Below are 16,079 nucleotides of genomic sequence, written 5' to 3' on the forward strand. Positions count from 1 at the left end.
TAAATCTTATGATGTCTAGGGCTGTGATTTTATGCGATACTAGCTATCGATATAGTTGATACTTTTGCTATGCAGCCCTGGTGTTTATTGTTTTGCCGGCTGGAACGCACGCTTATTTCAATTTGGTAGCGCTTGCAATTTGTATTTTATGCATAAACGCTCACATGTTGCCCCTTGGAGATGACAAAAAGGATCGCTATGCCAAGCTGTCCTTTCTCGGCGAAGGACAGGTAAGCATTTAGTTTTCAATACGCATTGCAATACATTCCCTTAAACTAAACCCCTGCCCAGTTTGCCATCGTGTACAAGGCGCGCGACACTGTGACCAGCCAAATTGTGGCCGTCAAGAAGATCAAGAAGGGCAGCCGCGATGAGGCACGCGATGGCATCAATCGCACCGCCTTGCGTGAAATTAAGATCCTGCAAGAGCTGCAGCACGAGAACATTATCGGGCTGGTCGATGTCTTTGGCCAGCTGTCGAATGTGTCGCTGGTGTTTGATTTTATGGACACCGATCTGGAGGTGATCATCAAGGATAACAAGATTATTCTCACCCAGGCGAACATCAAGGCGTATGCCATAATGACACTGCGCGGCCTAGAATATCTGCACGTCAATTGGATTCTGCATCGCGATCTGAAGCCCAACAATTTGCTTGTCAATAGTGATGGCGTTTTAAAGATCGGCGATTTCGGTCTGGCCAAGAGCTTTGGTTCGCCCAATCGCGTGTACACTCATCATGTGGTGACGCGTTGGTATCGCTCACCCGAGCTTCTATTTGGCGCCCGCCAATACGGTACAGGCGTGGATATGTGGGCCGTTGGCTGCATTCTCGCCGAGCTAATGTTGCGTGTACCTTTTCTGCCCGGCGATTCCGATCTGGATCAGCTGACGCGCATCTTCAGCGTTTTGGGCACACCCACAGAGGCCGAATGGCCGTATCTGAGCAAGCTCCATGACTATCTACAATTTCGTCATTTTGTGGGCACACCGCTCCAGAATATATTCACAGCAGCCGGCAATGATATGATCACGCTGATGCGTCGCCTGTTTGCCATGAATCCGCTCAAACGCTGCTCGTGCCGCGAAGCGCTCAGCATGCCTTATTTTCATAATAAGCCACCGCCCACCGTTGGCCCCAAATTGCCCATGCCTTCGGCCATATTGGCCGCCAAGGAGGGCGCCAATGCGGCTGCCGATGAGAAACCGGGCCTCAAGCGCAAACTGGTCGAGACCACGGTGCGCGGCAATGTCCTGCCGCAAAAAAAGAAATTAATGTTCTAAACAGCTGCCAGTCCACATGCTAATTGCATAGAAGGTTTGTTTGACTAGTTACTAAGCGATAGCCACAAATATACTAAATAAAAGGTAAGGGAATTTATGTCACAATTTTTTTTTTTGTAAAAAAGATTTCTATGCAACATCTAATCCTCACACATAGTTCATTAAGTGTTAAGTCGTTATTATTGAGTGTGTACTGTACTGTATAGAAATGTGCTTGAAGATCGGGCAGCGCGCGGCTTTTCAAAAACAGCTCTGAAATTGTTTTCAAACTTTGAAAACGGTTCAATTGTTAAACACGCTAACGAACTAGTTCACACATCGTTCGAAACTGGTTCAATTAAGAGATACCTTTTAATTCCGGTTCAAGGGCTTGCTATCTTTTTCAAAACCTGCCTTAAAACATTTTTATAACCATTTCGAAATACTTTTTCAAAGGTTTTTTTTTTTGTGTAACGCATAGAAAGCATTCCCCAGAAGAATACATATTCTTGGTCTTTTTGTCAGTCAATATATACGTTAAAGTCCGCTGCATCGGATAACAAAGCTAAACCACGTCCAATTTTTTTTTTTTAGGATCTCGTAATCTTAATTCAACCAATAACGAGTTCTTAAAATTGATTTCAAAGTATTGTATTAGCACCTTTTTGCCTTTAATACCCTTAACATTGTGTAATTTGTAATAAAGGATATATTTCAGGCAGGTCCATAAATTATATATACGTATATGTGTTTTAATATATTTATCAAAGCTAAATGTTGTGTGTGTGTATATTCTCGTAGATCCTGAACACCTCAAGAGTTCTGACTTTTTGAATATTGCTCCCTTCCATGTAGGAGACGTATTTGTTTATTTATTTATTTAAAATTTTTGAATAAATAACCTAACGCCTCTTATACTGACTCATACTTATACCTATACTTATACTTATACTTATACTTATACTTATACTTATACTTATACTTATGCTTATACTTATACTTATACTTATACTTATACTTATACTTATACTTATACTTATACTTATACTTATACTTATACTTATACTTATACTTATACTTATACTTATACTTATACTTATACTTATACTTATACTTATACTTATACTTATACTTATACTTATACTTATACTTATACTTATACTTATACTTATACTTATACTTATACTTATACTTATACTTATACTTATACTTATACTTATACTTATACTTATACTTATACTTATACTTATACTTATACTTATACTTATACTTATACTTATACTTATACTTATACTTATACTTATACTTATACTTATACTTATACTTATACTTATACTTATACTTATACTTATACTTATACTTATACTTATACTTATACTTATACTTATACTTATACCTATACTTATACCTATACTTATACTTATACTTATACATATAACGAGTCGAAACGAGTTGAAACGAGTCGTGCGTGCTCGAGACACGGAAGAAAAAATGACGAGAACGCGCTTAACATTACTTACTGGACATATCGCATCCAGGCTGGCCTTGGATTTGTTGTGGTTCTGGGCTGGGATGTGGCTAAAACTCAGCAGTCACTGAACAAAATTCGTAGCGAACATTTCGGCAACAGTTTTTGGTAACGGTATCGATTGGTACTAAATTGTCAGCAGGAGCAGCAACAGCAGCAGCACCAGGAGGATAGGAGCATGCCGCTGGGCAGAAAGTTGGCCATTGGCTCAGAGGAGGCGCGCCGACAACGCGCCGAGCTGCGCACCAGCTATGGCAACAAGCTATCCAATATGAATTTGGGCCGAATGCGCAGTCGTTCCAATCCCGTTAACACGGATGCCAATCCCTTTCAATCCGCAGCCTCGGCCTTGCCCGGTAACACGGCGTCGTCAACATCATCATTGCGACGCATTGCCTCCAGTTTTGCGCACGTCAGCGATTTGGATTGCGGTCGATGTGCGGCACTGCCGCACGAAGATTCCGAGGAGGATGCGCGCGAGGAGCGCGCCGAGGTCCTCATACGCAGCGAGCCATTTAAAGCGCTTGCCGGAGCGGCCAGAGCGACGGCAGCTGCAGCAACAACAACGGCGGCATCTGCCCAATACGCACGCGCGTCTGCCAGCCAAAATGCCATGGCCAGCGGGCCGGCCAGCGGGGAGCGGCGGAATCATTATCTCTGCGCCGACGTGATGCAGTCGCGGGCTAGCGAGCGTTGGGGTCAAATTGCGGGCACCGTGTCGACCCTGTTCCGTGTGCGACGCATCTCCACGGCGAATCCGTTGTCGGAGCTGCGGCGCTTGAGGGAGCAGCGCGATCTGCTGGAGGCTTTCACGCGTCCATTCCTCTATGAGGACAATGTGCAGCGCAAATAGAATTTGGCGACCAACATGACTTAGCGATGCTGTGACTCCCAATTTCACCAGCCAGCAACAAAAACAACAACAACAATAACAATAATAATAACAACTACAACTACAACTACAACAACAACAGCAACAGTAGCCCCGGCAATACCAATATTCATATATCTATATATATATATGTATATATATATATACACCCATAAAGAACAACTCCGCTTGATTCACATTCACATTCATACATACATATATATATATAAATACAAATATATTTATTTTTATATATATACGTACATATGTATGCATATACATATATATATTCGTATTCAAATGCAGCTATTCAGTTACAAAATACTCAAAACTCGCAACTTCTTTCGTTTCGTTTCGTTTCGTTTCTTTTCATCTTCCATCTCCTTTCTGGCAATTGGGCAGCACAGCTAATTGGTATACCGTTCTCTCTCCCTCTCTTCTTCTCTTCCTCTCCCTCTCTGTGTGTTTTGCATATGTTTTGTCTCGTTCTAAAAGCAACGGCATCTGTCGCGCGGGCATTCCGATTTATAATTGAGGCACTCGTCCATGCAGTATGTATCCGCGCCCTCGCGTCCCTCCAGCTCGCCAATGGCCACGCACTCCTGACTGTATGCAACAAGGGAGTGCGCATGAGTAAATTAAAAGGACTGAAAAATATATATGTAAAGTGAGGTTATGTTGTACTTACGGACAATGGCATGCGGTCTCGGGACAATTGGGCGGATAGCGCAAACAGTTGATCTCACACCAGTAATCAATGCCGGGCAGCGAGCGGAAGGGCGGCGCACCAATGCACTTTTGATCGCTGCAAAGTTTACGGATACAGTGAGAAACGAGGAGGGAGGAAGAAAAAGTGTTTACAACAAAATATTAGGCCGCATGTTATTGTAAAAATAAGAAAGAAGGAACTATGACTATATATCAAAAATTATCTCTACATCCAAGCTGATTGACAGATTGATTTGATTGATGATCAACGAACTTAAGTCACCATTTGGAAAATTTCTTCCGTATAATGGAAAGAAAGTAATCCATTAGAACTAAAACTATATCAAAATAGATCTATACATCTAAGCAGATTGATTGATTGAAGGTGAATGCAGAGCCCGAGCCGTAAGATCTTGACAGCTGCATTTTTTACCTTTTAGAATATTCCACCCGTAATAATGGAAAGTAAATAATCCATAAGGACTAAAACGAAATCAAAAATTATCTATACATCGAAGCGGCTTGACTGATTGATATGCTCACTGTCTGATTAACTGAACTGTGTAACCAATTGGAAAATTCCCCCTGTAATATTGGAAAATATGCGGAAGACTTTGGTATACAACGCATTTTCTCTAAATAGTCAGGAGCACCTTACACAAACGCAAATGCACTCCCGACTAGATCAATAATACAGTTTGTTAGTTCTGGTTTGGCCGCTAGCAGGCCGAGCTGAGAATTTCAAGCACAATTATTCCAAAATCTTAAATGTTTCTGTGTTCATCTAGCCACAAAGTTTCCAAATTCCATGAATCAGTTCATATATAAGTGGTATCTGCGACTGTTGTAGCAGCCATGCCGTTGAAGCGCTATGTGAATGAGTTCAAGAAGCAGGAGGAGCGTCGTCGCCTCTTGGCCGAATTGCGGATTGTTTATGGCAATGCGCTTTCCGACTCAAATCTGAGGCGATCGAAACCAAAATTTCATGCTGGACCTGTTAGCAGCATCTATCCATTTGGCCGGATCAAGCCCAATAGCTGTCAGATCTCCAACATTTACAACACCAAGCGGCGGTCAAGGCCCCTGGTGAGGTGCATGCCGAAGATGAATAACAATATGTCAGCTTGGGCTTGTACCGCCGAGAATACCAATATTATATCCAGACGCTACGAGATGCTGCAGCGTCAGGCCCTTCGACATGCCCGGTTCATGGGGCATCAGAATCACAACAAACGGACGGAGAGTGCAATGCATAAAAGAAACAAATTTTATTTGTAAATAAATAGTAATATCGATGGCTCAGAATAGTTTCCTCTATTAGATCGTTTCGATATATATATATGTATATATATATATATATATATAGATATATATATTCATGAAATATAATAGATCACTCGGATAAGAATTCTAATACCATATATATATATTTATTATATTATTTATATATATATATATTTATATTTTATTACGAATTTGAATTCTTAGCTGACTAATCTCTATATTTAAAACTGTCCCGACTGACTGACTGAAATATATACATATATATATTTTTATATCTTATTACGAATTTGAATTCTTAACTGAGTAATCTCTATATATGGAACTGTTTGTCCTATATACACATTGGTCAAACTTTCCCACCCCCATAACTCGGTCAAAACTCAAGTGATTTTCATAAGGTTTGGCGCTTTGTTCATGGTTTGGCGTCTTGATCAATTTGGCATCAAATCTGGCCATATTATTCTTGTCTATTATATTTCTTGAATAGATATGTTTCACTTTTAGACAGAACATATTTGCTTAGCACTGAAATATCCCTATTCTGAATCTCTTCAATATATATATTTCTAACAGGCCCTCCGAATCATAACCAACTCCCCATCTATTCGAATATGCAAGTCAAAGCATATATGTAAATATTGTTATACAAATTTTTAACATTCATTGGAATTTAGTCTTACCATTTTGTATACCCTTGTAGAGGGTATTACAATTTTGCCATTATACCCTTTTAGATGTATGAAGGAGACATTTTCGACCCCATTAAGTATATATATTCTTGATCAGCATCAACAGTCCAGTTGATATAGCCATGTCCGTCTGTCCGTCCGTCTGCCTGTCCGTCTATCTGTTTCTATGCGAGCTAGTCTCTCAGTCCTGAAACTTTACATAGGTCCGTTTTTCTGATGCAGGCAGTACATATGTCGGATCAGATAGCTTCAATATGTAGGATCCGTCGAAAATTAAGTTCTTGCATAAAAATCTTTCTGTTTCAAGATATCTTGACCAAAGTTGGCATTTATTAGTTAAAGTATGCTGCTTACACATATGCTACGCTGCCTGCAATCTTATCAATATCTCACTACTATATTATAACGTACTATAGTTGTACAGCTCTCTAACAAATCGAAAAAATTATATTTTCGAACACATGTATGATCAAAAAAACCAAATTATGCATTTTCATTTTGATTTGCACAATTTCTAAAATTTAAGTTAAATATATATCGGAATTATATATAACTTATAATGATTTCTCTATGAAATACTGAATTGTTATGCTCTGTTTTAACAGTCGAAGTGCAAGCTGGTGCTGCCAGATGTGCCTTGCATGGGGGTGTGGCAACACTGCCTTACGATATTCACAAATATTTATCGAGTGCATCAGCTGAAAGCGAAATTTTATTTGGCAATAGTTGCTCGTCTACGAAAAATGAATAGTACATATGTATATACCAGGAATATAAAGTGGCTGGTAACTTTGACAGGAACAAGGTAAAAAGAGCTTGCAGTCTAATTTTTGTCGTGTAATACAACTTTTCTCTACAAGTGGCATTTTTTTTAAAGTTTGGATAAGCTAAACGAATTTTGAATATTTTCGGAAACTTCTCACATTTGCTTTTGCCTTCACACTGTGTACATATTTCCGTTCCGACATGGATGTCAACTGAGCTCCGGGCAATACTATATTTTTCATCGAACAGTCACACGTTTTTCTTTTGGGCAGAGTCAATTTTCATACACACACGCACACACGCAAAAACACATGCAATTATTTTCAGTAAAAAACTAACGCAAGGAAGAATCCAACCCAAAATTTATACTAAAAATCGCAACGTAAACGGAAACGGTAACGGAACCGGAAAATCGGGTAGCGGGTTAGCATGAAAATGAATCGTACACGCTTCAATCATATGAGGCACGAGCGCGAAAATGATGGACTGCCGCAGGTCCTCCAAGTCCCCCTCTTGGTTAGCCCCCAAATGGGTAATGCGTTGAACACACTGCGCAAAACGACATACACCAGAACGGAGCTCATGCAGCGGGCCCCAATGGGTAAGTTGGTGGATGTAAAATGTAGAAATGACTAGATAGTTGACCCCATATAGTCATGTCCGTTCGTCTGTCTCAGACCAAGCCAAAGACTTCGCATGTGGCATCTATGGTTTTCTTAACCCAGCTTAACTTTTTTCACTCAGTTCCTATAAATAGCTTATTATCGATTTGGTGCCTCGATTTCTCAGGGATTTTAAAAAGTATAGCCGCAGTTTAAGGTATCTTTACTCAATGCACTGAGAATTTCAAGGCAATCGGCCAAAACACACGAGAGCTTATTTTAAAAATGAAATCTTTTAGATTTGAGTAGCAAGACCAGCTGAGTCTATTTGGCAATGTCTGTTTGTCCGTCTGCATAAAGTTGATCTTGGAAACTAGCAAAAATTTCAAATTTCAAGTAAATAATTTCTATTCAGAACGATTTTATATATTTTGGCTTTTCGATTTTCATCTGATCGATAAATATCGACTTTGAAATATTGTTTTTATAAGCATAACTCGAGAACTACTGAAACTATATACGTCAAACAATGTTTGTGGGTGCTTGTATAGTTCTTGCCGACAGAGAATGTTTTACTTATTGGATACTTTTCCCGACTCGTCGCAAAGCTGAAAACAACTCACTATCAAATTTATGATCTGCGATTTGGTATATGCATATTTTGTATGCCAAATTTAAGCCTAGAAAATTTCATTATGATCGGTCTATAAGCACCGAAGCAAGAATGCATTTCTCATAGTATCGGGCTTGGGGAAGAAGTATTGTGTGTAGAAGGAGGTTAGAATCTTTTAGAGAAGCTAGAATATCTCCTTATCTCCCTCTCCATTTCTATCTCTATCCCCTATCCTCTATCCTCTATCCTCTATCCTCTATCCTCTATCCTCTATCCTCTATCCTCTATCCTCTATCCTCTATCCTCTATCCTCTATCCTCTATCCTCTATCCTCTATCCTCTATCCTCTATCCTCTATCCTCTTTCCTCTATCCTCTATCCTCTATCCTCTATCCTCTATCCTCTATCCTCTATCCTCTATCCTCTATCCTCTATCCTCTAGCCTCTATCCTCTATCCTCTATCCTCTATCCTCTATCCTCTATCCTCTATCCTCTATCCTCTATCCTCTATCCTCTATCCTCTATCCTCTATCCTCTATCCTCTATCCTCTATCCTCTATCCTCTATCCTCTTTCCTCTATCCTCTATCCTCTATCCTCTTTCCTCTTTCCTTTATCCTCTATCTCTTTTTCTCCCCTTCCCCTACCTCTCCCTCTTCCTTTAGCTCTCCTTCTCTCTCTATCTATCTGTATCTCCATCTCTCTCTATCATTCTCATTCTGCTGCGACGACTGCGACTGCTGCTTAGCTACTGGCACCAATCGCTCCAAACGCCTGACGAATCTGAACACTGTGAGCCGACCGCTGAGCAATGGGACAACTGCTGCAGCTGATGTGAATGCCAATCGACGCACGGGCGGCCCACGTGGCCACTTTTTGCCGCGCGTGGCTAAGCTGGCCGGCAACAGCAATAGCAATGCCAACAACAACAACAACAATTGCAACTTAAACAGCAGCAACATGCCGAAGTCGCTGTTGACACGCAGCAAATCGCCGTACAAAAAGAAGCCGAAGAGCAGCCACCATTTGACCGGCGGCTGTGATCACAGCGTCGAGAGGTCAGCGAAGCCGCAACAGCATCAGCTGCATCAGCAAAAGCAGCTGGAGTTGGAACTGGAGCAGGAGCAGGAGCAGCCTCTGGAGCTGAGCAGCATTGTGGCCGGCAACGGAATTGTGAACAACTGCAACAGCAGCAACAGAAGCAGCAGCAGCAGCAGCAGCAGCAGCCTCATCAGCAGCTGCTGCATGAGCAACAGCAGCAGCGAGCTGCGAAAGATCAAGCTGGCCAAGGCGTTCCGTTTGCCGGACGAGCAGAACAAGAGCTTCGTCTATCTGTGCAAGCCGGTGAAAAAGGTCAAGGAGTTGCTGATGGTGCGACCGTTGCGCAACAGCGTCGACAATGTGGACCAGCAGCAGCAGCAGCTACAGCTGGCCGATGATGGCACCGATGAGAATCTCGGTGTGGAGCTCGCTGACAGTGATTCGTTTAGCTGCTGCAGCAGCAGTCGCCGTCAGCCAGAGCCGTCGGGCGGCAATCAGTGTGAGCTGGAGACACAGCTGCTGGATGTGCGCCAGCGGCAGCAGCAGCTGCTGTTGCTGACCGAGCGTGCGCTACGGCCGCAGGCCACATCCGAGCAGGAGCTGGAGCATGAGCATGAGCGTGAGAATGAGCGGGAACGGGAGCGACAGCAGGAGCAACAACGTCAGCTGCATCTGGTGCAAAATTCACAGGCAGAGGAGCAGCGCAAACTGGAAATGGAAATGGTCTGGCAGAATATACCGACGCTGCAGCGCGAAATCAAGCTACTGCAGCAGCTCGGCGAGAAACTGGAGGCAACGCTGCGCGCCAACAATCCGACAGCAACGCCTCGCCGAAGCCTGGACAACTATGAATCCAATAGCATCTTCTATACGCCGCGCTCAACGCTCACCCTCAACGGCTACGAGGCGCTGCCCATTGTCTATTTCGGTTGCCGTCGCGTCGAGCATATGGCGGCGATGTGGCAATGTGCCCGCATCGATTACCATGCCCGTTGCTTTGGCTGTGTGCGCGAATATCGGATCGAGACGAAGACCCTCACCGAGCTGAAGACCGCCGATGAGATGCAGTGCTTCTATATGCCGCTGGCCGAGGGCGGCGGCCTGCAGCGCACCTCGTTCCGTATGCTGCGCGAGAATCCGAATGTGCTGCTACAGCAGTTGCGTCCATTGACGCCGGCGCGTCCCTTCAATTTGCTCGAACAGGATGCCATGTTCTTCAATAGCATGGTCAGCTATGGTGAGCCGCAGCTGAGCGGCTGCCAAATGCCGCCGGTCATGGATAAGCTGGTGCCGGCCCGAGAAACGGGCGGCGGCAGCGGCAGCGGCAGCCAGCTGCCATTTGGCCAGCTGCCATTTAGCTTGACGCCCTATACACGGCTCTCGGTGCGTTCGCCAGGTCTCAAGGAGCCCATCAATTGGTCCAGCGCTGATGTGGAGCGTTTGCTATTGCCCGCGGTCAAGTGTGAGCTGGCCAACAGTATGGAACTGAAGCAAGAGCCGGAGCCGGAGCCGGAGCCGAGGGCCAGCTCATCGCACAGCTCGCTGGGCAAGGCGGCCAGCATTAAGTGCGCCAATCTGTCGCGCTGGAAGCGTCCCAAGGTGAAGCCCATGCAGAATATAATGGCCAAACAGCGCACGCATCCGCGCCAGGTGGCGCCGCTCAAAACGAACGGTACGGAGCTGGAGCCAAGGGTCCAGACGCAGCTGCTCAAGACCGTGCTGGTCGGCATTGTGCAAGTCGCCGTCTTTCTGGTGCTCATCATGGCCTTCACCTATCCGGATATACGCTGCTGAGGCACAGACACGACCAGCCAGGCGGACAGGCTGCGCAGCGGTTCAACTTGTGCTCGCTCCCAAATCTATTTATCCCATTTTCCATTATTTGTTCTTCTTCTGTCTTTGCAATTTTTGTGCGACGATGGGTGGCGATGGGTGGGAGTGCGCCGGGGTGTGGAGGTGCAGGGGTTGCAGGGGTTGCAGTGTAAAGGTTGCGGGTTATAGATTGCTGTGTGCGGGGTATTTAGGTGCGGGTTCGGTTTATTTCGCCTTCCTCTCACCCCCGCCCCCGCCCCGTTGGACGTGTGCGCCTTATTTATTTTCTGGTTTGTAATTTGTTTTCCTTATGTTTAATATGTGACTTGATTTGTCGGTTAGCCCCCCTCCACTAAGGCTATGGGTCAAAGGTCTAGGGCCGAATGTTAATAAAATTTCATGTGTACTTTAAGTATTCACTGCAAACATTTATTCCCTTGGCCCCAACATCCCCCAACTAGGCAAGCTCTTCTAAGAAAAAAAGATACTAAAAAAGTTGAAAATTTGCTTTTAAAATAATTTTAATGAAAAATCGCTCGATTATGTTTCCCCATCTTTCCGTGTATTTTCCCGAAAAACACCTACGGTACATTTATTGTTCAGCTTGATTGTAAACTAAACCGTTTCGTTTTGCAAAAATTTGAAAATTAATAGCCAAACCTTGGCCTCATAATTTCATCTCAATTTGAGTAAAACCTTCACAAATTATATATCAAATTTTTTTACCTGTAAGCTCTGGTAATTATTGGTCGTTAAAGAAAACAAATCTATAAAAATGGCTAAAGATATTTAAATTTTTTGATGCCCGAAAAACCTTCGCCTCTCACTTTAATTTAAATTTGAAAAAGAAAACCTATAAATTTATCTTTTTTTTATGCTCATCCCCAGAAAACTGGCAGCGTTTTGACCTGCTCCTTTGCAACCCGAATCGGTTATAACCGTTTCGCTTAAGTAAACTATATGGAATATTTATTAAGCACTTAACCGTTTTAAGCAACCCAACAATCAGCTGGCAACTCCTTCGATTCTTTTTTTTTTTTAACTCAACACGGTTTACCGTTTCGCTTAAGACAAATATAGCTATATAAAACGAGTTATATAAGTTTTAGATATTTAAATTTATTTTAAGCATTTTATTTATATACAGCTTATATATATATTTAAGTGTGTCTGTGTGTGTGTGCGTGTGTGTGTCCGAGTGCAACCATAACCCGTTTTTGCATCTTACATCTACAGTTTAAAGTTGACCTTTACCCGTTTCGTGTAGACCTTGTGCTGCGCTGCTTTAGCTAGAAAAACTTTTGTGTATCGAGTAAGCGGATTTTAGCGTTTTTTTGTTTTTTTAATTGTTTTTAGCGGGGAAGCGGTTAAGCAGTTGGTGGCTTGCGTTTGCGCGCATGCCGCGTGCCATTGCTAAATGGAAATGCGAAGCAAAAGTTAAAAATGTGTTTTCAATTGGGAAATTATACAAATTTGAAATTGAAACGGTTAAAGAAGCGGAAACAGTTAACGATAGTCATTTCAGTAAAGTAAAGTTGCAAAAGATGCGAATTGAAATTGTAGAAAAGAATAAGAACAAGCCACAGTGGCTGCTGAAATTTTGGGAAATATAAGTAAAAACATCTTGTTGATCAGAATATGTTTAAGAAAGAAGAAGATGAACTAAAGAGTACCGAATCGGTTAAGGTCTTAATCACTGTAATTAAAGCGAATAGCTTAGGACTTGGATAAGCTACCTGCCCCAACAGCTGCATTTGAAAGATTCGTGAGCCGGGTAAATCAAATTGCAACAGAGAATATAAAATTGAAACTAAAAGGAACTAAGAAAGGGAAGCAGTAAAGAATGTAGTAAAAGGCGTAAGGCAAAGTAGATATATATAAGGAGTATAAGATAAAAATAGTAGTAAATCGGTTAAAATAGGTATTAGTAAAAATAAATTATATAATTCAATGTTAATCGGTTAGGAACTGCTATCGCTTATGTATAGCAGCAGCTCTGACCATTGCTTTTGATACGATTACTAACAGATCTTTAATCGATCTATATCAGTAAACAAATCGATCATCAACCGGTTATTAAGCGGTTATCAATAGCTTGAGAACCGGTCATAAGCGGTTAACGCTAAATTGAGAACCGGTTATGAATCGGTTATCGATAACTAGCGAACCGGTTACCATTGACTTGTGAACCGGTAATTAATCGGGTTTTGATACACCGGTTATAAGCGGTTAACGAGACATTGTCAACCAGTTATGAATCGGTTATCGATAACTCGTGAACCGGTTATATGCGGTTAACATCGATTTGTGCATCGGTTATTGATATTTAGGAAACCGTTTATATCGATATCGATAGCTACTAAACTAGCTATAACCCAGTTATCGATAGCTTGTGAACCGAATATGATTTGATATCGTTAGCTTGTGAATCGGCTAAAAATCTGTATCAAAGGCTCTTGAACCAGATGTAAATCGGCTACGGCAGCTTATAAAACGGTTGTGAATCGGTTATGTTACCGAGAAAAAGTTGCACAAAACACTTACCGCACAATCAGTGGGAACACATTGTTATCGTCGGGTGCCCGATAATCACGATAGTATAGCAAGTACGGGGATCTATTGTTGACAAAAATGGGCGGTACGCCGCCGCCTGTATTGGAGATGATGGCAATGTCCGCGCAGTTGCGGAACGTTTCTGGAAAAGAATCAGGATTGGGCTTAAGGGATTAGAAGAGGACTACGAAATCTTTGGCGCACGGGACATACCCGCCTTGCCGCAGCCGACGGCTTCGGTGCCATTCGAGCAGGTGCCCCACATGTTGGCCGTGTAGTAGGTCCACTGGAGGACGCACTGGGTGCAGGTGACATAGGCTGGCAGGCGGACGCTATAGCGAAAGATGTCCTTCTTCTTGGTGTTCCGCGGTATAAGGTATCGATGCTCCCGACTACCCGAGATGAACAATGGATAGCGATCGAAGCACTCCTGGGTGGCCTCCTGGCGGGGATTATTATTGGGACACAGATACATCTCAAAGCGGCCATAATGATTGGCCGTCAGTTCCACCTCGACGTCAATCTCCTGGCCGGCGGTATAGTAGCGCGATATGATGCCCTTGGCATACTCGCCGCCCGCCTCGTGCGGTCGCGGCGATTTCACGTGGTAGGCATCGCCGCAAACGCCGCAGCGTCCACTGTTCTGCTCCCACTGGACCGCATAGCCGCCGCAGAAGAGCTCGTTGTCATTATAGTTGACGGGATTGGGATAGCCAAAGCGCCACATGGCATTTCGTGCCGGCGGATCCATTAGCCTGCCATGGCCCAGCACCACAGGCAACAGCATCGCCTGTCAATTGTTGCAATTACTTGTGGTTCTCTCTCTCTCTCTCTCTCTGTTATCGTCCAGCTCAACTCACCAATCCAACTAGAATTGTGTACATCTTTCCACTGGGACCTGTCGACTGGCGGCGCATCTGCAAAGGGCAACGGAGACAGTTAACAGACGGCGCATAAATTTGAATGCATTTGCTGCCCAAAACGGGTTTGCCAACGTTCACAATGGGATATATCAAACATCATATATTAAATATAATATAAACTTCACATTAATAAAATATTGTTAAGCGTTTTTCAATTGATTGTCAAAATTTAGATGCTTCGCTGTGAATGCTCGGAACCCAATTGAAAAATTATGTGAATGCATTTTTATTTTAGAATTATTTTATTACTTAATAGAAAATTTCATTAAAATCGATATTTATCGAAGATGGCAAATTATGATATATTCAAAAACTATTTAGTTGGATTTCCGTATATTAAAAAAAGAACTTTATATTAAATGTCGTATTGACAGCTCTTTGATGGCTTGAAAATATATTAACAAATTTGTTGTAAATCGATATTTATCGAATATAGGGCTTGTACAAAATAACATTATATATTTGCAGAATGTATTTTTTAAGATAAACGCAATAATAGATTAATAATATATACACATGTTCTTACATTTTCCTACATTTACATTTATCTATATTTATGGACCCAACTAGTCAAGGACTAAACTTTTAACTGCTTTCCGTCTCTGAAACCACTCTTGACAATTTATAAATTATATTGAAAATAATAATATTTATGGGACTTCTTTTAGAGGTAGGCCCTGGAAGATATAGGATATTGACTATATATCTTTTCCATCGGCCTGTTGGAGCTTATCTATGAAGTATTTAATATAGGATATATATAAAAAAGCAAAACTTGTATTTTACTATATAGATTTTAGAGGTTATCTATTGATAATTTTGAAATTAATTTCAAATAAATTACTTTTTTTATTTTGCTTGAGAACATTCTCTATATAGCATCAGATATTGGTCTAAGGCATATGTTGCTCTCTCATATGTTGCTCGCTCTTTGACTATATATTTGTTAAAGATATTCAGCTAGCCCCATGCCTAGTGTACTTCATTATATGTAGAGCATTGAGCCAATCGCTCAAGTGAAGAATCTAGCTATACCGATATCATACTGTTCAAGCATGTATATATAATTAGGATTATTCGACTGCATTTCATTTATTTTCCGCATTTTGGCTTAAGTCTTGGCGTTTTTATCCCACTGTGCCAAAGCGTCCCGATATTAACTGGCAAGGACATCCACCTGATCAGCCTCTTTTCATTCTCTTTTTTATTCCTTCTCAGTTGGCTGTTTTTCGCTTTTGGTTTATCTTTTGATGTTGCAGCATGTTTCGCGCGCCTGTCATGGGAGGCAAAAACTGTCAATGCCTGCGATCTGTTTATATTTTTATTTTAATTATGTATTTCTTAAAGCATTTTTTTTATGCACTCGACAAAGGCTGAAAGGGTATTATGCTTTTGTGTAAATGTATTTAACAGACAGAGGGAATAAT

The 16,079-nt window shown here is 42.0% G+C and overlaps 4 protein-coding genes across 4 annotated transcripts; 3 read left to right on the forward strand and 1 right to left on the reverse strand.

The window, feature by feature from the left end:
• Nucleotides 1-70: 70 nt before the first annotated feature.
• Nucleotides 71-1,389, forward strand: Cdk7 (Cyclin-dependent kinase 7). The gene is made up of 2 exons (XM_064698934.1): nt 71-230; nt 292-1,389. The coding sequence occupies exons 1-2, from the start codon at nt 165-167 to the stop codon at nt 1,282-1,284; spliced, it is 1,059 nt and encodes a 352-aa protein (XP_064555004.1). The 5' UTR covers nt 71-164; the 3' UTR covers nt 1,285-1,389.
• Nucleotides 1,390-2,838: 1,449 nt separating this feature from the next.
• LOC135439971 (uncharacterized) lies at nt 2,839-5,675 on the forward strand. Its single transcript, XM_064698884.1, has one exon. The coding sequence runs from the start codon at nt 2,970-2,972 to the stop codon at nt 3,642-3,644; it is 675 nt and encodes a 224-aa protein (XP_064554954.1). The 5' UTR covers nt 2,839-2,969; the 3' UTR covers nt 3,645-5,675.
• Nucleotides 4,127-14,642, reverse strand: LOC135439970 (uncharacterized). Its single transcript, XM_064698883.1, has 5 exons — nt 14,590-14,642; nt 13,943-14,519; nt 13,721-13,871; nt 4,351-4,467; nt 4,127-4,268 (listed from the first exon to the last, which is right to left on the reverse strand). The coding sequence occupies exons 1-5, from the start codon at nt 14,611-14,613 to the stop codon at nt 4,151-4,153; spliced, it is 987 nt and encodes a 328-aa protein (XP_064554953.1). The 5' UTR covers nt 14,614-14,642; the 3' UTR covers nt 4,127-4,150.
• Nucleotides 7,259-11,588, forward strand: LOC135439969 (uncharacterized). The gene is made up of 2 exons (XM_064698882.1): nt 7,259-7,709; nt 9,072-11,588. The coding sequence occupies exons 1-2, from the start codon at nt 7,538-7,540 to the stop codon at nt 11,156-11,158; spliced, it is 2,259 nt and encodes a 752-aa protein (XP_064554952.1). The 5' UTR covers nt 7,259-7,537; the 3' UTR covers nt 11,159-11,588.
• Nucleotides 14,643-16,079: the final 1,437 nt, after the last annotated feature.

Source organism: Drosophila montana, unplaced genomic scaffold, assembly GCF_035044405.1.
Source record: "Drosophila montana isolate Dmon_TW-CO22-7 unplaced genomic scaffold, ASM3504440v1 contig_786_1, whole genome shotgun sequence".
Taxonomy (NCBI): Eukaryota; Metazoa; Arthropoda; class Insecta; order Diptera; family Drosophilidae; genus Drosophila; species Drosophila montana.